General features: G+C 41.0%; 1 protein-coding gene across 6 annotated transcripts in view; it reads left to right on the forward strand.

Annotated features, from left to right (window-relative positions):
- The first annotated feature begins 1,020 nt into the window (after window positions 1-1,020).
- Window positions 1,021-27,766, forward strand: part of HMCN1 (hemicentin 1) — a 190,942-nt gene continuing 164,196 nt past the window's right edge. For 5 of the 6 annotated variants that reach the window (XM_061452120.1, XM_061452119.1, XM_061452121.1 and 2 more), the window contains exon 1: window positions 1,021-1,439. In XM_061452120.1, coding sequence (XP_061308104.1) covers window positions 1,172-1,439 — 268 coding nt within the window. In that variant the 5' untranslated portion in view covers window positions 1,021-1,171. The remainder of the gene's footprint in view (window positions 1,440-27,766) is intronic. The other variant, XM_061452116.1, reaches the window with a different exon arrangement.

Genomic DNA, 27,766 nt, shown 5'->3' on the forward strand with positions numbered 1-27,766 from the left:
TGTAAAAAATCTAAACCAGCCTAGCCTAGCCCAGCCCAGCCCAGCCTAGCCTAGCCCAGCCCAGCCCAGCCCAGCCCAGCCTAGCCCAGCCCAGCCCAGCCCAGCCTAGCCCAGCCCAGCCTAGCCCAGTTTAGCCTAGCCTTGCCCAGCCCAGCCTAGCCTAGCCCAGTTTAGCCTAGCCTTGCCCAGCCCAGCTCAGCCTAGCCCAGTTTAGCCTAGCCTTGCCCAGCCCAGCCTAGCCTAGCCCAGTTTAGCCTAGCCTTGCCTAGCCCAGCTCAGCCTAGCCCAGTTTAGCCTAGCCTTGCCCAGCCCAGCCTAGCCTAGCCCAGTTTAGCCTAGCCTTGCCTAGCCCAGCTCAGCCTAGCCCAGTTTAGCCTAGCCTTGCCCAGCCCAGCCTAGCCTAGCCCAGTTTAGCCTAGCCTTGCCTAGCCCAGCTCAGCCTAGCCCAGCCCAGCCCAGCCCAGCCCAGCTTTGCCCAACCTAGCCCAGCCCAGCCCAGCCCAGCTTTGCCCAACCTAGCCTAGCCCAGCCCAGCCCAGCCCAGCCCAGCCCAGCTTTGCCCAACCTAGCCTAGCCCAACCCAGCCCAGCGATTTCATTCTCATATCAACCGTTTGTAATTATGAAACAATAAGCACACTCCTCTGTCCCCCTACGGACAAGATCAAGTCAGCATCTCCGTCCTCACTTCCCTTGCCAGGGGTGGAACAGGCCCCGGGTCTGTGATGGGCGGAGCGGAGCGGAGAGGCAGCCGGCGGCCAGGTACGAGGGGCGGCACCGGCCCAGCAGCGGCCCACTACCGGCCGCCGAGGAGCGGGTCCAGAGGTGAGGGGAGGGGTTGCGGCGGATTACGGGAGGCGGGGCCGGGGCGGGGACCGTCTCAGTCCGTAGCCGTGGCTTTGGAGGTGGTAGCCGGAGTCGTCCCGGCAGTAGGTCTCGCACTCCGCGGCATGGACGGGTCTCAGCCTTTTCCCTCGGGGCAGTGCTGCCTCAGCTCTGCCCGGTAGGAAAGGCGGAGCGGCAGCCTCGCTCAGACAAAAGCTGCGGCGCTTCCTGCCCTTCGTGTTGAGGGGAGCGAGCGGGCGGTGGGCGCCGGTCTCCGCGCTCCTCCGGGAGGGGCGTTCGAGTGCTTTTCTTGGCCGCCACGGGAGCTGCGCAGGCTGCAGGGGAAAATGGCTTTTCGCGGGAGCATCGGAGCTTGGGGAGCAGGTCTGGGTGCGGTGCTGCTGCTCGCCTTGTGCCCCCAAGCTGAGTCCGAGCTCGGTGGAGAGGCGGTCCCGGAGGGAGCCTCCACCCTGGCATTCGTGTTTGATGTGACTGGCTCCATGTATGACGACCTGGTACAAGTTATCGAGGGGGCATCCAAGATCCTCGAGACATCGTTGAAAAGACCCAAGAGACCGCTTTACAACTTCGCGTTGGTGCCTTTCCACGATCCAGGTAGGGATGCCTCACTGGAGGGTCAGGGAGGGATCCGGGTAGGGAAGAGGGGGGGTCTGCCGCCGTTTGTCGACCGATGAAGGTGGGCTGGGGACGGGATGGGCACCCGAGGAGTCCACGGAGGGCAGCGGAGGAGAGACGGTCCTGCTAAGGGCTGGCCTATATGGACGGAAGGCTGTGTTTTCTGCCCTTCTAGGGGAGGGTAAGTATCGCATTTTAGCCGTCCTTACCACACGCGTCTCCGCTGCCCTCCTTGGTGAGCTTGCCAGGAGGGAGTAACACTTTTTGCACCCCCACCCTGTCTCCTTGTGGACAAATACCAGCAGACCTTCCAAGAGCCTTCAGGGTAAACTGAAGTGGACTCTAGGCGCACTGTATGCACCAAAGAGTAGTTTAGGGGGCCAAATATGCCACATAATAATTCTAATATGAGCTGACGAGGTTTCCCTCTCTTCAAGAACATGTATACTAGTAATGAAGCTACTGTTTTTTTTTTTTTCCAGTGTCATTCTATGGGAGCACACTTACATACTTAATACAGTTGTACTTTTTCTCCAATCTTGCCCCATGATTACATTCAGGAACTTCCACTGAAATTATTTACATAGTTGTGTTTTCCAGTTTGGGTTCTTACTTCTTTCCCTCACTTTAGGTCTTTTTTTGTGGACTATTTTTTTTTCTTTCTTTCTTTATGCTGTGCATTGTGTGATCCCATCTTTCAGCATCTGTTTTCTATTCCCTTCCTACCCCTTTTCTCTGGCTTTCTTCCTCTTTCCTTGTCAAATATCTTCTGGTGACTTGAAGAGGAAATAGGATCAGAATGCCCCAGGCTGGTGATGCATGCTGTACTACTCAGTAAAACCTCCTTAAAAGAAAAAATCAAGGAGTGGGGAAAAGCCCTTGGAAATTACCATTCTGTTTCTAGTTTCCATGGGTTATCTCAGAATACGATATTCCAGAAGTTACTTCTGAAGAATTCTGTTTCTGCAGGGATGTTATCATATGAAAACAGATACATCTTCTATGTTCCCTTAGTCATAGATACTTCTGGTTACAAGATATGTGTTTGCTATGGTTATAAATACCTTAAAATGCTTGGAAAATTAGAGAAAAACTTGTCTTTGCAAATTTTGCCATTTTGCAATCTGTAAATGTGTGTAAGGATTCTAATTCTATTTTATTTTATTATTTTTTACTCATAAAGAATCCGTCATTGTGGTATCAGAGTGTCTTGTCACAAAAGGGTCTGCTTATGTGCGTTACTGTTTTCACCTTTGGTGTTTATAGACCAAACATATATGGGACTTAAAAAGCATCATACTACAGAAGTAAGTAAGAAAGAAGAGATTTTGGTCAAGTGCAGAGCCTAGAACTCTTATATCCTTTTGGAAAACCAAGTTGAGTGTTCTCTCTGAAACTCTTTTCCTGTGGATGGGGCAGAAAAATCTACATGTCGGTTTGGGAGTGTTTTGGTTTTATTTTCTCCAGTCACAATTTATGCAGCTTCCCTTTCCGCTCCCAGTGTGATTCACTGTAAGAGCTGATAGACCTCTTTATTTCAGGGGCCTTAGTTATCTATACTGACCATGAAAGCATTGTGCACTTCCAGTTTGCAGGTTTGTCTGGATGGTCCTTTTTCTTGCTTATCGTCAGTAGAAAGAAGTTCCAGCTTTTATATCACAGATAGTTCCAGTGCCTAGGTTTCAACATGGGCCACTTTCAAACCCTTTGTTTCAAAAGCCACTTTTTTCTTTCTTATCTCACATGTTTCCTCTTCCTCATTCAGTTTTGATTCTGCACATTTTCTCCATTTAATTCATTGTCTCCCATCTCCTTGACCCTCTTGGGCTCTTCAGGATCCTTCCTTCTGTTACAGGTCAATTCCTTTAATCATGCTTTTCTGTACCACCACCTGCTTGCTCTGCACATACCTCACTAGCAGCAAATCCACTGCCACTTTCCTCAGCTTGATTCACCCTTTTTCCATTCAGTCTCTTGCTTCCTCACTTCCTCTCTCATTCCCACCCTTTCCACAGGAGATCCCTTTCTTTGGCAAATGTTAGATTTTATTTAGTAGAGTAACTGAAACTTAAACCTGTGGAGTGCTGACCTATACAGCAAAGAACTGCTGGCAAACGTGTTGGTGTATCCTGTTACATGTCTCTATATGGAAGTCCATTTTCCCTGCACAGCCAGAGGGGGCCTTACTTTTTAGCACAACAAATAAATTTAGAGGGCATAAAGGTGTTTGAAAGCAGAGAACGTATACTTTTAAACTTTGTTTTGTCTTAGTTTCTGAAAGCTATTTCTCTATATGTCCTTCTCAGAGTTAGAAGGACGCACTACATTCCAGTGTCTTGAATTTTATGGATGTAGCAGTTCAGACTGCTGGTAGTCTGGTATCTTGCACCTGATGATGAACAAGCCTACACACTTGAAAAGAAACTGCAAGAAATACTGTTGTGACCATTTGTTTAACATCTTTGTTTAATCTATAGAGAAGTAACTTTTCTCAAAAATCTAATAAAAAATATTGCTTGGATTATATTTCATAGCATCCATTTAATTTGCCTGGTGATGTTCTTTTCTGAAGACTGCTCCACCAAATCAATAAGCATTAGATCATAGTTTCTTGTTGCTTGGTTTCCACCCCCAAGTTGTCTGGTTATTTGCCAAACTGATAATTTTTCTTCAGAAAAGAGTGTTGTATATAGCTGCCCCACAGACAAATTTTCTTACTGTTTTTGTGAGGTACCATGCCCCATGAGGCAAATCAGACTATACAAGGAGTGAAGCATATAGTTGGATCTCGGATCCAAGGACCTTCTTTTTTTTGTGTAAAGCTGCCCTGACCCAGATACACTATTGACAGGTAATTGCTATATAACATTGGTGTGGACTTGGCTTTTAACTCCGCTCTTTTCCTAATCTACGTTGCACAGAGTATGCTGAACAGTGCTTCAGTCACTCATCTTGCAGTACTGCTTGATTTGTACTGATTAGTGAAACAGCTCAAGTGCTCTCTGAGCACCATGAAGAAAGAGTTGTTGACAAGGAGAGTGTATTCAACAAAATCATGTGTTCAACAAAACCATGCAAGAATTTGTTTTGGAAGTGTACTTGATATCATAAAGTACAACCGAATTTAAAATAATTCGAGTTATTTAAAAATCCTCCTATATTCCTACTGGACTACATTGTTACCAAAGTGCTGCATATTAATGCTGCATTGTGATATACCAATATATTGTGGTCTTTAATGATAGATTTAAATGTAGTATTGTAACTATTGCTATGGTATTAAGAGTAATAGTTAACAAGTATATTTAGTACCAAACCAGAGGGTTTTGGCATAGACTTGCAGCCTACAGGAAAAAAATTATAATGGGTTTCACATTCTGGTACTGCTGTACCATCTGGTGGTATGCTGAGATCTCCATTTTGAAACAGCCTTTTGTTTTGGATTCCGCTTCATGTGGAAGCATGTGCAATGCTTTAACACATTACAGGAATTTTTTATTGTGTTTTTTCAATGCCTAAACATGACTGCAGAAGTTTTGTAGATAGTGAAAGGCGCTGTTGACAAAGAAATCTTTTGCCAGACTTGTGTTCAATGGAAAAACTGGAGGGGGGGAAAAAAAATGTCCCAAATTAAGAAGAGTTGGCACAGGAAAATTTTGAATTAGAGCTAAAGCTTAAGATCAGCAAATGCTTTTGTAGTTGCGTGTTGTGGATCCTGATCTCCTATTAACTCCCATTGTATCCTGTGGAAACGGGATTGGACTTGGAATGTCTTTATTTAACATCTGTGGCCAGCTTTTCTTCTTTTTCTTCTTTTTTTGTTTATATCATTAAGGAATTTTGGAATGGAAAATAAGCCGAAGTGGACAAATTCATCTCTAGTATTTTTCTGTAAAACAATTGGAGTTGTACTGGTAATAACCAATTTTGCATGATTTAATTAAGCATGTCTTTATGTGAATGACTATTTTATAGACTGAACTCCAGTAATTAATTTTAATTACAACAAAAATGAAGGTAATATATTATCTCTGGACTTACTACTGGAAGTCCACTTCTGGCACAGTAGGATGGTTGCCTGTTAATACTCTGTATGGCTAATTTGATATGATTTATCTATGTATGATCTAATTATGTCTAAAATTTGCTATGAGCATCTCCTGACCCTTTTGCTTACAAAATAGATAGGCAACATACTGCTTATCTGAGAAAAGGGAAAACATTGTTGCTGCGTTGTTCAGATGGGAAAATAGTACTGAACTTAAATCATCATCTAGGATCACAGAATAAATGCGTAGGAGAAACAGAAATACTCTTTTTTTGTTGTTGTTGTTTTTTTATATTTTTTTTTTGCTTCCTCTCACTCCCTGGTTTTGAGAGTAAAACTCTGGCAATATCATGAAGTAAAGGCACGTAATTACATTTAACTTTATAACCTGGGATCTCCTTTATTTAAGAGACTTGAAAAACTGTATCCATAACAACAGTTAGGCTGCTGGGCCACATACTAGTTTGGAACAAGTTCAGAAGGTCATATAAAAGGTCTGAGAACTTTGCTTTTTGCAGGTTTGATAGTTCTTTTTTAGAAGCTATAATGAAGAAGAAATAATGTTTTTTTTCCAGAGGAGGAAAGTAAGAAATTAAAATTGGGTTATTATTGGAATTTAGAATTTTCATACTTCCTGACATAAAAAGTATTGTGATTATACAAATGGATAATAAAGGGAGATGGAAAGCTGTGTGCAGAAATGGAGAAGTAAAGCTTTCCTGTACATGTTAACTTTTGCCTTGAAATGCTCACTTGTGAGTGAAGAAGAATAAAATTGTCCTCTGAGGGTAGCATTAAAACTTCTACCCCTGCTCAGCTGAAATTCTTTCTGAAATTCAACTGCAGTGGCTGCGTGGCCAGAGCCTTCCCAATACGAACCACCACTTTGCCTTTCTGTATCTGCAAGTAGTCAGTATCACTGCCTCTTCACTGCCCAGCAGATTTCTTACATCAGACTCTTCTTGATAGCTTTTCTCCAACATGATGCCCTGCACTTAGCCTTTTGCATTCTTCTGTCACTTGAGGTCTTTAGCCTCAGGCTTTACCCCTAGATTTATGGTTGTCTATTAAACTTCTCAGGTAAAGGCTGAAATGTGTATAAATCAGTTGTCTAAAACCTTTTTCCATTCAGGAAAGTTGAATGTTCCATTTGGCGTAGCCTGAAGAAGGTGGTCATTGTCTTCAGCATTCCCTCTGCTTTCTGTGGGTGGAGGAAGAGATGCTTCAAGACTTGATATTAGTTTTACTAAAGAACAGGAACATGGCTGTGGAGAAACTGTGTGGCAGTAGTTTTCAAAGCAGGGAGGATAAGTTTAAGGGAAATGTGGTATTTTGTACTGGTATCTGAGTTTGTCTGGTCCACAAGTGGCATTTGTACAAGGCATGGGGGCAGCATGAGAAAAGTCTAGGAGCTTCTGTGGTGTGCCTTTCCTTTGTAGTTCTCATTCTGGGGGTCATGTAGACCTGTTGATGTCATTGCATTTTTGGGTAAGTAATAGCACTTATGTGAGGTTGGTTTGTTATCAGCTAGGTTGTGGTGTGGTATAAACTTCTTTAGTACTTGGTGGGTGATATTCAGCATTGTGTGATGTAATATAGTGGGGTTTAATCAGGTTTTGAGTACACTGTGATGGAACTGGAGAGGTTAGAGAAGTGGTGGGAGAGAGATCTTACCGGTGTTTTACAGTGTATCCTTTGCTTAATAAAGAGAAAGATTCAGTGGGTTGTTGCTCTGTGTGTGTGTGTGTGTTCTGCAGTGAGTCTGTTGCATTCTACAGACTACATAGATGAATTGGGAATCCCTGCCCATCAAAAATTGAGGACTTGGTAGATTCTGGGTAGGTCTGTTTGTCTTTGGGTAATAATTTTCTGCCCACATTAAGTGGGTCTTCTTACTTTTATTGCTAAGTAAAACTGTTTTAAAGCTATCTAATAGTTGAACTAGAAAAATTATGAAGTTGGCAAGGAGAAATAAACTGTTTGTTGATTAAGCTCCTGTAGGCAACTGTTTTGCAAACACTGCATACTTAACAAATTCCAATAGTTTTTATAGGAACCAAAGAGAAGAGTTGCCCCCACTCTCTTTGGCAAGAGTAAGGTCAGAGGCAAAGAAATTTATTCCCTCCGCTTAATTCTAGAAGTCCTCTTACTCCGAAAGTTTCATATTTAAGTGGGTTTCATATTATTCCCAAAATCCAAGGTGTGCAGCAGGGGATGCAATGGTGGAAATGTGCTCACTTAACAGACCTGTTCTGGGTGCGCTGCTGCAGTAGCTCTAGTGATGCATCCCAGAATATCAGGTTAAAGTTATCATGGTTGATCTTTCCAGACTAGGTGGCCCCAGAAATTTCAGAACACCCTATCTGACAAAGTCAAGTTATGTAATTTGTTATTTTCTGGGGGGAGGAGATTAGGGCATGGGATTGGTTTATTTTCAAATTCTTTAGCTATATAGCGACGGCAATAATGAGTGCATGTTCAAGCTGTGAGTTTTTTCTTTCATGTTTTAGGAGATGCAATATAAATTTATAACTGTTCAGTGCTGCCTTCATATTTGAAGGCAACCAGAACTGGGCATAGTAATTGTTAAATCTGCTCTTTGGTGCCATAACTGTTCAAGTGTCACTAGTACTTGTTATTTTACCATTTACAATTTTGGCAGGAAATACTCCATTTCCTTAAAGCCTAAATTTCATGTCTGTGTTGTTTCTGCTATGAAGTTTTATTGCTGCTGTCATCAGCTGAATGACAGTCACCAATACTGTGACTATACAATAGCAAACAAGTCCAAGTTGATAAGGATAAAGTCTAAAGCACTTATGGGTATTTTCTATCTCTGAGACTTCTGTGAAAACCATACTGATCATATATGAAATGATTATTTTGAAACCTTATAGTCAACCTTAATGGAGCCTTCTCTGGAAGGATTTGGTTAGGGTCCCTCTAAAAATAGCTGTTGTAGATTACAGAAGGTAGTATTGCCAGTACCAGAAGTTCCAAAATCTGTGAAACAGTGAAAATGTTGTAAGATCATCCAAAAACCTACTAGAACATCAACTAAAACTTTTTTCTACTGTCTTAAGTCTATCTCTCCAGCCCTGAAAATATGTACAACTGTAAATTTCCCCTCAGTTTCTTGAATTTTTTTTTTGCAAGGGAAAGGATTTTTATCCCTGTTTTTACTTGAAGATACAACGGTGATTGTAATTTCCTTTAGGAAAAAAGTGATAATGCCTCAAATCTGTTATTCTCTTCTGTTTTGCATTATGATTTATTTTTCATGTCCCATTTGAAATTGTTGACTGCTGGACTTATGCAGAAGCTACTTGTTCTATTTTGCTTTGCTATCCCCAGCTCCAAGTGGTAACAATTACATGAACAGCTCTGTAGCTCATGAGTAATGCATCCCAATGTTATTCTGCTCCAGTAATTATTACTGAGGTTGTTCAGCAATGAGGCTTGCTGTTTAGCCCTGTATGCCTGTTCTTCATAGCTTCTGGATTTTGCAGAAAGGGTACTTGATGCATTTTTTCACAAGTGGCAGTCACTATTACAGTGCCATTGCCAACTCAAACATTAGGTATGCAACAATTTTACAGTTTTAAATTCACTCCTGAATATAGTGTTTTTTAATGGGAGAGCTTTCTGTCAGTTGCCTTAGAAGTTTTGCTATTATCCATCCTGAAAAACTTTCACTTCTCAGACTGTAGGTTTTCCTTCGTATCGCTTACTATTAGTAGATACAAAATGTGGACTTCAGAGGATCACACAGCTTGCTGAGAAGGGAAGGGTGGTGTGTAGGTTCTGTAATCTCTACTCCAGATATAATTGTGTCTTTAGATCATCTAAAGGGAGCTGAACCTATTGAGAAACCGCTGATCACTGTTCTTGGGGACATGGGTATAGAAGTGTAGGCATACACTTCTATACCCATCACTTGGGTGATATGATTTAGCGTAAGGTGTCCCTGCCCATGGCAGGGGAGTTGGAACTAGATGATCTTAAGGTCCTTTCCAACCCTAACGATTCTATGATTCTATTGTATATGTCACAAAATACACATTTGAAGAGCAGCACAAACCCACACAGTGACAGAATGAAGCTGTGGTTGGTCTTTCTGCTGCTGCTGTTCTGTGCAAAGAGATTTGTTCCTGCCCTCCCATTAGAGGCTGCTGCCCTGTTATTTCTGCTACTTTAACTATTTGCTGATTGATCTCAAAGTAAATATCACACAATACTGAACCAGATTAGAAAGCGATAAAGCTGGTGCCAGTTAAACTGAAACAGTGAAGCCTTGCCCCAGATAAAAAATGGCTGTGTAATATATTTCATCATGTCCTGATTTACCCCAGAAGTAAGTATGGTTTGCTCACTCTGAAATGCAGCGTGGAAGGAGGATCTCTGCAAATTTTATTCTCTGCCTGCCTGGGCAGCTGAAGATTATGCTTTCTCCTTGTTGTAAAGTAGGAAATGATACTCTTACCTAAGGTGGCAGTGTCTGATAAGTGGAAGCAGTGGGGAGAAGGTAGATACCCACAGTGTAAGAGCTGAATTCATAGTCTTCTGACGCCCCCGTTCTCCTTCTTCCCTTCCCCTCCCCTTTGAATTTATTTCTCAAAAGTTACAGTAGCTTTTTTCCACACAGTTGTGTATAGAAGCTAAGTTAGTACTATCCATGGCATTAATTGTTGAACAGTAGGCCATGTTGGCTAAAAGTCTTGATGAGAGCTCTAAGGTATGGCAAGAAAAGAGAAATTTCTGATAATATATGCATTTACTGAATTGGTTTAAGTGGCCACACATCAAATTTCTAATGATTTATAAAAAGCAGGTATTTTATGCAAATCCTCAATTGCTTTTAAGCCATGAATAAGGCTGTCTGTGAAACTGATATATTGTCTCTTTCTCATCTGGAGAAAACAGTTATTAAATTAACAAGGAGGCATAAATATTGTATACATCTTTAGCTCACTTTAACTGAGGCAATAGTGCTCATTGTAAGATGAATTGTCAGTGAAATATACAGAGGGAAGTTGACAAGGAGGCTAACAAGAAAACATCTGACTTTTGAACTGACAACCTTGTTCTTTTAAATTAGCAATGCTAGAAGATCATGGAAAACAATGCCTTCTGTGGTGTGGAGTTAATAGTGAATGCCTTTACTCAAGAGAGGAGCCTGAGTTCTCAGAGAAGGAGGAGAAAAACACCCAACAAACACAAGAACTGAAGGCTGCTGAAAGTGAGACTAAACCCTAATCCTTGCTGAGTGCGTGTTCATGTGCCTTTTGAAAGCTCTATACTATGTGATACAGAGCTGGGGCTCATGTTAACTGCAAGGTGGTAAACAATATTTGTCCTATACAGGGGTACATGGAGTGATGGTACTCCATTTGCTGGTACAAATTACGTCTAAAATTCTCTTAGACAACAGTGATCAAAATGAGCTTATATTGGGTTGGTACTTTGCTGTGTGCCTGGGACATTCTTTGTCTTGCCATATCAAACCTATGTAGTATTTTTCTGACTTGGGCTTTACAAGCCGTCCCCCCACCTCCCTGTGTATTGGAGGCTGCTTGAAATATATACTAGAGGGCATTCAATTCAGTCAGTTGAGGATCTGGATAAGCTGGATTAAGGAGTATGGAAAAGGAACAGATACTTAATTTAGTTAATAAATTTTGAATATGGCCTAAAGAATGAAAGGAGGAACCCTTTAGACAGTGAAAGCCCTCAGATGCCAGTTAGTATATATTTTCCAATCAATGGTTTGATTTTTTGGCATATGCTGTAGACTTTGATTTTGAAAAAATCATCAGAGAAAATACTGAGAACATATGTTTCTCTGTTTGCAAATGGCAAAACAATTTCTCTGTTGAAAGAGACTGATGGTGTGACTTGATTGGCCTGCCATGCCTTGGTACATTTTGTTAGGAGAAATAGGATGGATTTAATGAAATGTGTTCTGGGCTGTTTGCTTCATTTTCTTTCATTACTACTGCCAGTGAAAATGTGTTTTACCCCTTAAATACATTGTTGAATATAACGATTTCTTTATAACATTTGCCAGTGTTCAGGATTTCCCATTGTAAGTGTAATACGCTCAGGTGTGATTTATGAGATCTTTCAGTTCTGCCTATTGTGAATTCATGCTGTGCAGTTACTGTTGGGTGAACTCTGGGTCCAAGATTTGCATTTGTATAAGTTTAGTTTGCAATGTTACATTTTTAAGCAGGATCAGAGTGGTTTAGGTCACACATGTCCCCTCGTGGTCTATGGTTAAACTTCTCTTGTTGCCTTTTTAAGAACATGTGCAACCTATTCTTTGGTAACTGTAGATGTGAACTGAGCTTTCCCCTGTTTCTTGCCAGAGGAGAAGCACAATGACTTCATGTTCCTAAAGTACTTAAGTGGGATCATGTCAAGATATATAAACCCATGACAAAGAGGACAGGATTAATCCCATCCAACAAGCACTTAACTGAAGAACCTTTGCTGAGAGCCTAGATACCCAAAGGTTCCTTCTGTAACTGACAAAAAGAAACTGGCGCCTTTGTGGGGCAGTTCATTGGTTGTGAATCTTTAAATACTCTTTGGATGTCTCATTTGGTTTTGCCAGCTGCAGAGGGAACAAAAGTTAGTTCAGCTGAAGCCCTGAAAATAGGAGGTATGAAGTCAAGTGAGAGGCTTTTTCTTGCTCCGGAGCCGACTGTCCAAATAATAGCACCTGAGATTTGATTCAGACTGGTTTTCATCCTGCCATATCAATACCAAGTGCTCAGATGAGACTAGATCACTGGGAGGATAAGTAGTGTCTACATTGTGATGTCTTCCCTGGTTCTTCAGCCCAGCTGAAAAACTTTCCATGGTAGGGCACTTTGAGCTAAAACTGAGTGGCAACCTGTGAAGGCAGTTCTAGCATAAACTGAGGCACTTCTGCAAGTCTGCTTTGCCGGGGGTGTTGGTGGATGCCTAATGATGTGGCTAATCAGAATGTTTTGCATCTCATTTGGCCCTACTGCATGTTGTCAGCAGTTTGAACATTGGGTGTTTAGCAGAGACCTTTCTGTGTAAGCCAAGGGGTAATACTAGTAGCTAAGAGGCTGATAATCATTGTGGGGCAAAGCCACAAATGGGGTCCATGGTGCACACCCTTAATGTGTGTTGCAAATGTAAACAGGCTGTGTATATTTATAAAGATATGTTAAATTTTTGTCCTCTCTCCCATGTACCCTTCCATCTTGATATTCTTTGGTACACCTCTTTACAGAGACAGTGTGTGCAGTTTTCAAGCTCTGCTCAAGTTGTAGCCCTTTTCCTAAAATATACTTTGCCTCAGATTTCAGTCTGCAAGACATTACTGGTAAAATATATGCATATTTAAAATGACATATTCCCAGACACCAGGCCAACAAGCTGCATGCATCACATGCAAGAAAACAGAATTGAAAGTGTTGAATTTGTTTTCAGTAATGTATTCCTATTAGCAGTCTCATCTGTTCACTCCGGAATAGTGGCTTCCTTACCATATGCTCTTGGTAATACAACAGTTAGTGTGTGATATTAGGTACAATGAATCAAGTATATAAGTGTTCAAAGCCTGTGTATAACGTAAAGGGACTCCCAAAATAAACTTGGATGTATGAGCACTGTGCAGAGAGAATTTTCAGTTATTCTTTTGAGGTGCCTTCATGAACCAGCTATTACAGAAGACAGCTGGACCCTTCATGGTGCAGAGCCTGTGTAGAATTGCAATTGAGGGAATAAACTTTATCTCAGTGTTTTCATGGGAGCTGTAATGCTTCCTTCCTCTGTTTGTTTTGTTTTGGGGTTTTTATTTTTGTGGGGTTTTTTTGTGGTTTTGTTGTTTGTTTTTTTTTTTCCTGCCATAGGACTTCAAAATATGAAGACAACTTTAAAAGACAGTTTCATGTAGCCTGATATACAGTAGAGCCGAAATCCCAGTATCAACTTTAGAACTACAGGATAAATTGCAACCAATAGAGCTTTTTCTGCAATGAGATCTAACTAAAAGCAGAATGGGCCTCCAGTTTTCAGAATGGAAAAACCCTGCTAAAGTGGAGTGAGTGGGGGTGGGTTTACATAGTTAAGTGAAATGAAGGAATGTCTTGTGCTACTACAGTCCCAGCTAAATGCAGGGTCTGTTTGGTCAGGATAGCAGCTCTAATCTATGACTATAGGTTACTGCTGGATTCCTGCCATCTTGTTTAAATTACATCCATAGCCTGGGGGAGGTAGGGGTTGTAAGCAGGAAGCCATTGTAATTTTCATGCTTTGGACACCCGTGTATTTTCATGAGCTGAAGTGAAGTGTCTCTGGGGATGCTGAATATCACTGAAACATTTCCTGAGTTCTCTTAAGCTGTACAATGGTATGTCCGAGTCTGTTTTCCAAAGGACAGAGCTTTTTTGTTTAGTTAGTGGGGTCTTAGTTCACTGAACTAGTATGCTTTTGCACTTATAATTTATTGAGGAACAGAAGAAGAGGAAAGTTGTGCAGGAAAAATGAAATCCTCTGCCTTAGAACAGCTAGGAATGCTGTGGTTTCTTTTATGCCCCTATATTCCTTTATATTTCTGCTTAGTAAAATCCTCAAAAGGTTGTGTCTTTATAGCTACTGTGTCAGACCTAGTTTTTTTAGACTGTAAATAAGTGAAATTGGTAGGCAAGCACATGGTTTAGCTGGAGTACCTAGCTAGAAGAGATTGATTGCTGCCAGTCTTTGGGCAAATCACTTTGCATTATGGCACTTCTTTTCCATTTGTTGTTGCTTAGCTTGTAGAGCACCAACACAATAGTAGTGTGGTTTTAATTAGAGATCTTTATTATCACTGTGCACACACTAACCACTGTCTTTTGCCAGCTCGGGTATAAGAAGTACTGCTAGCCAGCAGCAAGTGGCAAGGACAAAGCCAAACATCACTCTTGGCAGACTGCTGAAGTGACGCACGGTGTACACTTGTTGACACAATATTTTACCTGCTCTTCTACAGCATTTGAAGAGCATAGTTCGGCGCTTAGGCAGCGGCGCTTGTCCAGGATTGTTGCTTCCTGATTTAACAGCATATTACTTGAAAATCTACATCTTCATGGTTTCTTTTTGTTGGGGTTGTGTGGTTTTGTTTGTTTTGGTTTTGTTTTGGTCATGTCTTCCCCTTTTAGATTTTACATAAACTAAATCAAAGCACAGAGAATTTATGTGACTTACTCCTGAGTCACAGACCTCTGTGTTGACCACAAACGCTTAAATCACTTACTTGTCCCTGTAATGTTTATTCCTCCTTTTCCTTTCTTTCCTAATCTTTCAAACTCCCACGTCTTTTTATCTTTTCATCTCTGCCTTCAGCCCATCCTTTCCTCAAATTTTCCATTGACACATTTCTCTCAGAGGTTCAGTGCCCCTTCTCAGTGCTCCCTTTATCTCAAGATTTTTTTGGCAGTCTGGAGTATCTTTCACATATGCAGACTGGATCCTGGTGATGAAATATGTTGATGCTAAAGGCAATATATTCTTGCTCTGAAAGAAGTGCTGTGTTAGCCACAAAGAAGTTTATGCAGGAGATGATGGAGAAATCTTTCCCTTCCTGCTTTCAGTGTGTGTGATGCTTGCCTATGCATGAATGAGGGTGGTAGCAAGGACTTGTATTCTCACTTTTCATATTGGCCTTGCAAGCAAGTACTTCTCTAGAGTTTGTTTTGGGTATGAATTGGACAGACTGACTCTGATATTTTGTTCTCTGAGACTTTGGCTGAATTTGTGGGCATACATTTTCTTAAATGTGTCTCTGTATTGGAGAAAATTACTGCTATCTGCTTCCCTCTTTGAGTTTATGGCCTTTTCTGATCCCCAGCCATGAGGGCTTCTTCTGAATTCCAGGTTAATACCAAAATGGTCCAGGTTATAAACTTGCTAGCTTGATTACAAAGAGTGCATGAACTTTGCTGCCCAGTGGAGGAGGTGATAACTTGTGTTAGGGCTGTTCTGGAGAGCAAGGCTGATAGTTTGTTCAACTGACATAGCTGTAGTGAGAAGGGAATGAATGTCCCTAGTGCTAATGAACTGAATTGAACTGGAAAGATTGAACTACACAGGAGCACTGTTTGTGTAAATCTAGATTGTCAGCATTCACAGAGACTATGGGAGAAAAAAATTGTGTGCTTTGTGTATCAAGCTTTGTTCTAAATACTGCTACTGTAGCTCATGCCTAGGGTGTGAAAGATGGAGACCAAGCCATTACTGTAAAAACTCAGCCCTTTCCCCACCCTTGAAAGTGGAATTGTAGTGTTCTGCTACCTAAAGTGAATGATGCTATATGAAGACAAAAAAAAAAAGCGCGTATTGGCTAAATTGCATATTAAGGAATTTGGTAGTTTTATCACTTCAAGTGAATGTTTTAAGCTCCTGGTGGTTTTGCATAGCCACTTATACTGACATGTACCCATGTTTTTTTCTTTTGGAAGGGAAGCACAGAAATATTCCAGGTTGGTAGAGGTGTATGATAGATTATGGAGATGGAGCTCTAGTTTAAAAGTGGTATAAGAGGATAATTTTTTTTCTGTAAAGTTCATGCAGGAAGAAACTTCAGCTGTCTTATTGTACACCTATTTTACAGGGATAGGTCTTGTTCCATCTCACTCCATACCCTTTGCAAAACCGTTAAGAAAAGCTCTAAATCATAGAATCATAGGCTAGTTAGGGTTGGAAAGGACCTTAAGATCATTTAGTTCCAACCCCCCTGCCATGGGCAGGGACACCTCACACTAAACCATGCCACCCAAGGCTCTGTCCAGCCTGGCCTTGACCACTGCCAGGGCTGGAGCATTCACAACTTCCCTGGTCAACCCGTTCCAGTACCTCACCACCCTAACAGTAAAGAACTTCTTCCTTAAAAGTTAAGTGAATAAATAAATTAAGCATATTTTATATTAACTGTTTAATTTGCATTAAGGTTGTGAAGAAGCAGATATGAAATACATAAAATCTCTCAAAGCTTAGAAATTTTTACTGTAGATAGTTATGTGATAACTCAAGCACATCTCACTTCTTGTTTTGTAGCTATGTAGCATTAAACAGTTTCTTAGTTGCAATGAAATGTCCCTTTGTGTAGCTCTAAAAGCCATTCTCCAGCTTCATTTTTTTGTCTCATTGAATGGGTTTTGATCTCAGTTAAATGGTGTAAATCCAGGGTAATTCCATTACAGTAAGTGATGTTAGTTTGGGCTTACATCAGTGTAACTGAGGTCAGAGTCTGGCTATATTAATTTGCTATGTATTACATATGTCCCAAATACCATAGAATCTTAGAATTGTAGAATGGTTTGGGTTGGAAAGGACCTTAAGATTATCTAGTTCCAACCTCCCTGCCATGAGCAGGGACAACTTCCACTAGACAAAATCACTCGAGGCCTTGTTCAGCCTGGCCTTGAGTACTGACAGAAATGGAGCATTCACAACTTCCTTGTGCAACCTGTTTCAGTGCCTCACCACCCTCACAGTAAAGAACTTCTTCCTTTTATCTAACCTGAACTTCCCCTGTTCAAGTTTAAACCCAAAGCTATCCTTTCACATCTCCTGTTCAAACCTTACTGGCTTTTCCTACTTTCCCAAATTCCAAGTGTAACAAGGTAGGTGAAATTTACTTGATGAAATATTGTTTATGCAGTGTCTGTTCTTATTAGCTCAGCTGGTTTTAATTCTTTCCAGCACTGTTTGAAGTTTTATTGTACTCTGGATAGGATCTGAATTCATCATGCTTTTACTACCTGCCTCAATTTCATCAGAAGTATGGTGTTTTAAATTCCAGGGTGCTCTCCCATGTTATCATTGAGTAAGATATGTATGCCTTGGTGATATTTCAAAGTGGTTCTTAACTCCAAAGATCAGAAAAAGGTTGTGCCCTAAGGTATTATTGTTAATCAGCAACATAACATGTTTGAAAGAGCTTAGTAAATGCAAGATGTGACTTTAGAGAATGAGATGAATTAATTTTTTCCTGTTTTTGTTTATATTTCCTGACGTGATGCTAGCTTTGTAGAAGTGTACTCTGCACTTTATTACGGAGTATTGTAATTCACCATGCATGAGACACATCTGGAATTTTGTTTGTTCTATTAGCTAAGTTTGGATTATTGTTGAAGTTTAGATGTTTGGACAGTTTTATCTGTGTTTATATAGTTTAGCTGATACTCTGGGGTCTTGGTCTATATAATTGGACAAGAAATGAACCCATAATTTCTGAATTAAACTCTTTACAGTTGGTCTTCTAGTGGTACAGTGTCTCTGCCTTCACATGATGATAAAAATTGTGGCCAGAATATCCAGCTAGGGATGAAGAATGGATGGGACATGGGAAACACCATGTCCCTCACAGTTTGAAGACCCTCACCACAAAGAAACTGTCTGTAGTTAAGCAAAGCAGGAGGGACAGTGGCAGATTTAAACCTGTCATTGTTGGCTACTGAAGGTCATTTGCTGAGGTGAGCAGCTCCAGGGAGGATACCTTCAACACCAGAGTGAGGGGAAGCACAGTGTCCAGAATAACAGGAAGGGCTTCTAGAGGTATGTAGCAAACAAAAGACAGACTATGGATAATGTGGGCCTTCTCCACAAGATGTAGGGAGAACTGGCTACCCTGGATTTGGAGAAGGATGAGGTTCTTAATGACTTCTTTGCCTCGGTCTTCACTGGCAAATGCTCTGACCACACCACGCAAGTCTTGGAAGGCAGATGCAGGGACTGTGAGAATGAAGACCCTAGGCCCACTGCAGGAGAGGATCAAGTTCAAGATCATGTTAAGAACCCAAATGTGCCCAAGTCCAATGGGACCTGATGAAATCCATCCACAGGTCCTGTTGGAGCTGGTTTGAATGAAGTTGCTAAGCTACTGTCCATCTTATTTGAGACATCATACAGTCAGGTGAAGTTCCCAACAACTGGAAAAAGGGAAATATAACCCCCATTTTCAAGAAGGGGAAAATGGGTGACCCAGGGAATTACAGACCAGTCAGTCTCACCTCTGTGCCTGGCAAAATCTTGGAGCAGATTCTCCTGGAAAGCAGACTAAGGCACATGCAAAAAACCAAGGTGGTTGGTGACAGCCAGCATGGTTTTACTAAGGGGAAATCATGATTGACCAATTTGGTGGCCTTCTATGATGGGGCTACAGAACTGATGGATAGGGGCAAAGCAGTTGATGTCATCTACCTGGACCTGTGCAAAGCATTCGACACTGTCCTGTACAACATCCTTGTCTCTAAACTGAAGAGACATCAATTTGATAGATGGAACACTCAGTGGATAAAGCATTGGCTGGATGGCTGCATGCAAATAGTTGTGATCAACGGCTCAATGTCCAGCTGGCTACTGGTAGCAAGTGGTGTTCTCAGGGCTTGGTGTTGGGACAGATCTTCAACATATCTGTTGGTCACAAGGGCAGTGTGATTGAGTGCACCTTCAGCAGGTTTGCCAACGACACCAATCTGTGTGGTTTGGTTGATATGCTAGAGGGAAAGGATGCCATCCAGAGGGACCTTGGCACACTTGTGAGGTGGGCCAATGCCAACTTCATGAAGCCAAATGCAAGGTTCTACACCTGGGTCAGGGCTGTCCCAGGCATAGCTACAGGTTGGCAAGATCATCATTACCCCAGGACTGGCAAGATCATCATTACCCCAGGACTACCAAGACCACCATTAAAACATGTCACTAGGGGCCTCATCTACATGTTTTTTGAGCACTTCCAGGGACAGTGATCTCACCACTTCCCTAGGCAGGGAAGGCCTTGGCACCCTTTCAATGAAGAAATTTTTCCAAATATTCAGTCTAAACCTCCCCTGGTGCAGCTTGAGGCCTTTACCTCTGTCTTCTAAGTTCCATGTGGTGACAGTCTTCACCATGACTACACCAATGAGCAGTTCATAAAGATAGATGGTTCCTTGAACCTGCACAACAAACTGTTTAAAGAGTTAGTTATGCACTTATGGTGTTTGTTCCTTGTCATTAATGTTCATGAAACAGTCATCAGTTTGTATACCTGTGCTTTCTTTTCAGAAGTTCCACTGAAGATGTTGGCATTCGTAAGTATGTTTTCTTCAGGCCTGAACTGTTTAAAAGTGTCTGTAATCAAGACCTCCCTTTTCTAGGACTGCACTTTCTTGCTTTATAGCTAGGCTGCTAGAGCTCCAGAGCTGTCGTCACTAACAGGCTTTTTACTGTAGAAGTATGTTTGGAAAAGTGTGTAAGTGGAGGTGAAATGGGCAGTTGAAGATTCAGTGTTGTCTCACTGGATAGTTGGACTTCTAAGTCTTGCTTCTTATGGAGAACATTGGGCATGAGATTGGCTCCTTGCAGTAGGAGCACTAAACAGCTCACAGCAGAACAAAGACAGAATCCATTATATAAGCAATTTATCTTAAGACTAGCTTCAGCTAGAAGTATATATTCTGTCTGAGATGTGTATCTAGTGCTCTTGTTCTTTAAACAAAGATGAGTGACTTGCGCTGTGTGACAATTGGGGCCATTTAAATTCTGACGTTATTAATCTGTACAGTCTATTGAAAATTATGCCTTTTCATTTCCACCTTAATGGTGTGGAGGTTTTGGATGAGTTCTCTCTCCCTCTTTTTTTGTTGTTGTTGGTTTTTAGCACTGCTAGTATGTTATCAAGCTCTCATAGCATATAATATTGAACAGATTTAAAAGTTAAATTTTCACTTTGCTCTGAAGAGCTGAGGAGTGCTCACTAATATGCCAGCAGTAATGAAGTACTTGAGGGTGACCGTTGTTACACTAACATTTAGGACAACTGCTACTGTTTAGTAAAACTCTTAGGTCTTTATGATACTGGAAGACTACACATTTTGTGTCAGTCCAAAAAACAGAATGAGAGATGAGAAGCCCATGGAGAAAATATAAAATAAAGAAGCACTGAAACCATGTCCCTAGGCATTTCATTCTTTGATAGCACAAATAGGGTGGGGAAATTTTGATAACACTGAAAATGGCATCGAGAGCAAACTTCAGCTGATGCGATCAGACTGTAAGCAGCTGTATTTCTACTCAACAACAAAAGTGAATGACATATTTCAGGTTGTATTAAAACCATGATTTTGGTGTTTACCATGGCATCCTTAGTTAATGTACTTGTCTGCCAGCTGCAGCAACTAAGAAATTAGCACCTACGTTTCACTTGTGCTGACTTGCAAGGGGAGTGGTTATCACTTAAAATATTTTTATGGTGGTTTTTTGTTTGGTTGTTTTTTTTGTCTCCCAAGGTCTGGGTTGTGCCTGGAAGAAATACTTTTGATGGGCCTACATTAACAGTACAAGTCAGGTTGTAGCACTGATTTTTGGGAGCTTGATGGCTTCGTGGCCACAGATCCAAATTCTCCAAAGGAGAAAGCTTTGTGGTGTATAAACAGGCTAAACAATTTAGCAAAATGAATCATGGTAAATTATTCCAGCTTTTAAACTTAATAATTCTTTCATAGCAACTTTGGTAATTATGTAGTGATTCATCTATTTAATTTCCATGTGAGAATTCCATGTTTTTCCAATAGTTACCTGAGTACATTCCAGTTATTTTGGACTCGGCCAGATACAAAGTGAAATTGGGAAATACAGAGGTGAAAGGCAAAGAAGTTAGTTTGAGCTAATTTCTGTCTAAACATAAATACTGGCATTAATTTGGGCAATTTTTAAAATATAGCAAACAGAAAAAAAGGTTTCTGCATAATATATTCCCGTTCAACCAATTTAAGTTATCCTCATGAAAAATGAAAAACACTGTTTTGTTTAGGATGTAAAAGTTAGTGCTCTCATATTTATTTTTTTTTTCCTTTAACTTTTCCCTCCCTCCTCACATCTGCTTTCTCTGTTAGTTTGGAGCATGCTTGCATATTTATACCAGTAAAACTCAGTGGAATTTAATAATCCACAGATAATATTTAATGTTACTCTACTTCCACAGCTTTCTGAAACTACTGAACACTCAAACCTGCATCAAGAGCAGAAATATTCTCATGATTTCTCTTTCTTCTTCCAAAGCCATGAAACAGCTTTTCTAAAGCCATTAACCTCCTGTTCTATTCAGGTGTCCCACTGCACATTTGGATATATAATGTCGTGGTCCCTGCAGTCAGTGCCAAGGGCAATGAGCCTTTGCGAAGGGGCAATAGAAATCTGCACAGAACATGGTCTGGCTCCTGCCAATGCTGCTAATCATAGCTAATTGCACTGAACTGTGGTGGGTTGATGGGTGTGGTGTGGCTAAATCTGGAGGGATTAGTAGGTACTCAGTTAAGGTCTCATGAATCCTGCTGTAATGAGCTGCCTAGAATTATTGCTTGCGTAGAAAAGTTGGCAAAAAGCAAAATGCAAAATGTATTTGTGAGCTGCCCATAAGGAAGAAACAAATGCCACTTCTGGAACTCAGATGGCATCTCGGTTCTAATGCAGGCCAAGTGGCAGAGCCAGGCCCTGTAACCTACATGTTATTTTTGAGCTGTGCTCTATGGTTTTAAAGTTAGTTTCTTATAAAACACTTCTAGTGGCTTAACTTTGAATTTATCCAGAGCTGTTTGGCTGCCTCCTTGAGCTGGTAGCTGCTTACACAGTGAGGGGAGATACTGCACCATAGTACTGCTAGTGGTTAGCAAAGGCTATTCCTATACCTGCTCAGAGGGTGGAAAGGAGTAACAGCCGAAGCTGAGAGTCTGTTTCTTTTTTTGCTGTGGAGTCCAAAGCATCGATAGTCTATTCAGCTTTAAGCTATACAATTTATGAAATCCTTGTGTTTATCTTTTCTGTGGAGACACTTGTAATATCCTTCAGCTTAGTAGGGCTGCATCATCTGCTTCAAAAACTTCTCATACTCAATAGAATTTTAGGTAGTCTGAAAGATAATGAATAAAGTGGTTGATGACCTTTTAGGATGCTGACTCCTGAATGGAGCTAGCTCACACTGAGATAGTGGCATGCTTTGCCACTGCATGGTTGAGCTCTTAGTGATGAAATCCTGGAGCTGCTGTTTTACAGCTGAAGAAACAAGCTGAAATTGGTGCTTTCTGTATGAGTGCATGACTCTCTTCCACCCACTAAGACTCTTCTGGTCTTAGTTGATTTTAAAAATAATGTTTTTATTATGTTTTGCTTGCTGAGATCTCAATGTTAGATAATGAATGATTGTCAGAAGAAATGATGGACAGACATAAATTGGGGAATTGTTTATGTACCGTGGAGCTTACATCAGGTCAGTGAATTTGCAGATTATCTTTCCAGTTACCAGTAAACACGTCTGGCTTGCAGACAAATCCTTAGCAGTGCAGTCAGAATCAGACACTTCTGTGCAACAGGAATTATTTAACAAATATCATTAGATTAATCGTGTGACTCTTGGGGGGGCAAGTTCTAGCTTTTGATTCTTCCACCAGATTAAAAGGATGAAGTAAGTGCAGTGCTAGAGAGGAGAAAAACATTTTGTTTCTCCTCATGTGGTTGTTAAATGGCTCCCAGCTGCTAAAGTCATGGGGACTGCAATGTGCCAGTTGGGAGAGTTGACTATGTAGTCTGTCCTCCCCTGTGCAGCCTGCACTGCTGCCACAGAGCCATTTGTGCGTTGCTGTTCCAGGTCGAGAACTGGGGAGAACCAGAAGCTACACTGGCAGATGTTTTCTCAGGTTTGGACTACAGACAGCAACGACATGCATGGGACTGCTGTCACTACCAAGCTATTCCGGCAGCTGTGGAGAAACTCCACAGCGCAGCCATGTGATTTCTTACTCTTTACCCTGAGATTGTGGTGGCCATTCAAGTTTCTTAGGCTTAGTTCCCTGTAGTTCTGCAGTAAGTTTATCCCTTACTGAATGATACATGTTGCTTAAAAATGCTTTGGTGCCTTTTAGAAAATTACACAATTACAAATGGTGCAGGCAGAAGTTAAAGGATGGGGGAGAGCTGCTTCCGGCTGATCTGCCAGTTACCAAAGTAAACAGTGCTTTAATGAAGGTTTTGAGGGACTCGTTTGGCCATGAAAAACTTGCAATGTCTTTCTCTGTAAGTTGTCATTTAAATCCAAACCATGTTATTCTTAAAAATAGAAGTAAAATGCTTCAGTATTCTCTTCTGCACAGATTGGCTCTGTCAGATACCCAGTTTTGTCATGTTTTCTGCAGCTTTTTACCATTGCTTTCTTGTGCAATAGACTTCTACAACAGCCCAGGTTGAAAGGGACCTTGAAAAATCATCTGGCCCACCTATGGAACAGAGCCTCACCACGAGTAAGAAATGTGTCTATTTAAAAATCTTCACTGTTAAAATTAATGGGATTTTAAAAAGACCAAAAAAGTTCACTTTAACCTGGTACACAAGTAACTGACCTTCTGCTAACATCTTTAAATAGGTGCTTTAACTTAACAAAGTAACTGATGCTTCTTTATTCATAATGGTATTTGAGGCACCATTGTTAAAGCCCTGGGGGTGCACTGTTCGAAACTGGGTATTGTCAGAGTGAATAATCAGTGTACACAGACAGTGTTATTTTTATTATGCTTGGAAATATCCATCCTCAAAGGATGGCAACTGGGTACATTGTAAAGCACTTTTTAATATTAAAATTAATATGTTCATGCATGTGTATATGTGTATATATATATACATATATACACATGCATGCTCATACACAAGATGTCATCTTGTAGCTGTTTGCTTTTATTCTCCTAGAATCTTCTTAAAGATTGTTTTCATTTTCCTCTGTACCTTTATGTGAGACACGTGGCTTGGTATGAAAACTGGAGAAAACTTTAGTTGTGTTTTAATTATGCAAGTGTAGGTAGGTCTGTGGTTAGTCTCTTCTCTTTGTTTAGGGCTAATTGACTAATTATGTGGTTTGATAATTTGCAGAGCAGAATTTATTTAAATATCTTTTAAAGGCTTGTGCCTGGCATCTGGAGGGATTTTAGGTCAGCCTTTATTCTTTTGTTTTTCTTATCCTCTATGAAGGGGAGAAGAAAAAATCCCCAAACCCTAAAACTTTATGTTGTGTATGAGCTTTGTATCTAACAGTTGTGCTGTTCTATTTTGCCCCGTGTCCTTTAACTCCTTCTTGTCAAAGAACCCCTGCAGAGCCATATAAGTTTGATACACTATATTCCACCTCTGATTATCTGATTTATATATATTTTCTTTTCTTTTTTTTCTTTTTTCCTCTTGCTACATGAAGGCATTACCACAGCGTAAGCCTGTTAAAGAACAACATTGTATTAGAATGGTAACTTTCACTGAAAAGTCCTTGTTTTCATGGCCTCTTGGTGGTTTTAAGCACCAACAGATTAGTGCTGTGACCTCCATAAAGTTTAGTAGAAGAATGGCTTCATGAAAGCACTGACTCCCAGTTTATTAACAACTAGGTAGTAATTACACATTAAGTACTGCTCCTGACTTGGGATATTGCTATATGGTATGAAATGTGAATGTGAAGTATTTCTCATCATGACAGTACTGGGTTGTCCTTCTCTTCGGATGCTCAAGTTGTTGGTAACTTTATTTTTTTAAGTGGTCTGGTTTTATGTAGATGTGGGTGCTGAGTGTGTTAGTAATTCCATACCCTTCATGAAAGCAATGTGGCTGCAGTTTCAGCAGGAAAGAGCCAGTTTCTTTTTCAGTTTTGATTATGTCTCATGATCAAAAAGCTGACTTGGCTATAGTAAGGTAGCCCTCTCCAAGGATCTTCCAAGTCTCTTTGAAGGAAGTAATCTGTGAATATAATCTTCAAAGCAGCAGAAGTTTTTAATTAGACTTCATAATTGGATTCATCTATCCTGGAAAAACAAAAGAAGCTGTGACTTTTTTGCCGATCTGCCTGTGGACACCTCCTAGGGTGACATACATCCGGGGACATGGTGGGAACCAGATTACAGTGAAGAAAGAGAAGGAGATTTACGGGCAAGCTTGCGGTAGCCTGCAGTGCCAAGAGGCTCCCGATGGTGGAGCTCGGATATTCCCGGCCGGCAGCCCAGCAGCCAGCGGTGGGGGCAGTAGCTCAAAATGAATCTTTGCTAGATATTGCAGTAAATAAGTTAACTTTGTAATGCAATACCAACCATAATTTTTTAATTAAAATTTGAGTTTTAAATAGTATTTCACTTGAATCCAGCGTGGTAGGGCTATTAATCACAAAACAGCACTGTAAAATTTGTAGTTACATTCATTCCTGCCCTTTTCTTTAGTGCAAGCTCTTTATCCAGTGCTGTTACAAGTGTTGAAGGAATATTGCCAAAATACACAGACCAAGAGATGAGACAGAAATAGACCTGGACTGAACTGGAATTCAGTCTGGAGAAAGAATTTAAAGAGCATTATGAACTGAATTGTGCTCAATTCAGATTGTTGTTAACAAGGGGAAATAAACAAAACCAGAAAGTAATCTGATGACCTTTTCAGATGTTCAGTGGGAGCTGAAAGCTCGGGCCAGCTTCAGTAACTGGTTGCTGCTCCCATGTTGTACAGTAAGGAAGCTGTGGTTGCAGTCCTTATCAGCTGTTTATCCTTTACTGTAGACTGAGGGAAGCACAGTAGTCAAAGCTTGCATGCTGTATAGTGTCAACAGATGTTGTCTGTTGTTCCCCCTTTCCTGTGTAAACTGGTGCTTTGTCATCTTAGAAAAGAAAAATGAACTTCTGTACTATTTGCAGTACTGGACAGGCAAGCATAATAGTGAAACCCTTTATGCATGGAAGAGATGCATGAGAGTATGAGCAGCAGTTTTGTATGCACTTAGCTCACTGGGACAGCTCAAGGCTTGAATGTAGGGGACCACCTAGTTGTATGACACTCATAATCTCCATGGCTTTTCCAGTCCTTTGGTCTCTTAAGGACTTTTAGCTGAGATGCCAGCTGTGGCTGTGTGTTTTGTGATTTGGGCAGTCATCCACTGAAAGCTGGCTGGAGGCAGGCAAAGTCATTTCAGAAATGAGGGCTGCTGGCCCCCTGATGAGAACAAGCCTCCCGGGCTGTTCACATAACCAGGGGAAGGGAGGAGGAAGGTAGGTCTCCTGCAGATGCTAGGATTACAGAATCTGTATGCTTCCTTACCACCAGAAAGGGGGGGTGGGGTGGTGATGGGTGTGTGTGTGTTTGTGTGTGTGAAATAAAATCTGCTGTTTGTAATCTGTTTACACTTGGGACCTTACGTAGCCACTGGCATTACTCTGAAATTTAACCACACAGAGTCGAGTTTTCTGCTGTCTTTGCCTCTTATTTGTATACTAGCAACAGACAAAATCTTCTGGCCTGCAAGTGGAAGCAGAGAGGGGGCGTTCGAGTTGATTATTTCCTTGCAACAATAATCAACCCTAGACCTATTTAATTCAAGCTTTCTTATTATTATTCCTAAGAAGATGGTGGTTCTATGCTGAGTGTGATGTAGTACTACTTGTGCAAGGGTTTTGCAAACCTCTAAGGGCTGTTTTGTGCATCACTCATTCAACATAGAATTTGTAGGGAACAAATTCAACGGTCACTGGGTAGAAGAGGATACTCTGCACATCCTGTGGTTTATTACCGTAGTTTTTTAGAAGCTGGAGTTAGCAGTGAGCTGGTGGTTACTGTGCTGGGCAAATCTGCATCTCATTTTTGTATTTTGTTACAGCATTTTGTTATAATTTTTAGACAGCTGCACTTGAGGCCCATAAGCTAAACTTAGCACTCATTGTAGACAAAAGATGGTAATGGATTTTATCTGCTGTAGGTCTCCAAGCTAGCTTTGCTTTCCCAAGAAATGTAAACATATATAGTGCCTTTCTTTTTTTTACCCTTATTAACACCCCTTTTCTTTTTTCTCTTTTTTTTTTTAAAGACACAAGCTCATGAATCTTGTAACAATGGGAAACAACAGTACAAACATGGTGCTTACTGAAGCACATTTTAAATAAAACTTCTGTCAAATCTTTAGTCTCCGAGTTTCATTCAGGCTTTGATCACTGCTCTGAGGTGATGGGTGAAGAATTTGCAAAAGCATGCTGAAATTTGCATCCATGAAGATAGAACTTCAGTAATGCTCCCTCAATGCTAAGTTAGGCAGCTTTGCAGTTTGTGTGGACTATCTATGTGGTTTTTATTTGAAAAGCAAACTAAAGAAAAACTGTGGGCAGTCAGACTCCTTCCAGTGCATTGCTCTCTTAAGCTGATTTCTGCATATTAAAGTTAATTGTTGTAGGTCATGAAGCTGAAAAATTATTTAAAGGGG

The sequence above is a fragment of the Pezoporus flaviventris genome, unplaced genomic scaffold (assembly GCF_033815535.1).
Source record: "Pezoporus flaviventris isolate CSIRO_AGI_PZ_B2104156 unplaced genomic scaffold, CSIRO_AGI_Pfla_v1 ptg000013l, whole genome shotgun sequence".
NCBI lineage: Eukaryota > Metazoa > Chordata > Aves > Psittaciformes > Psittacidae > Pezoporus > Pezoporus flaviventris.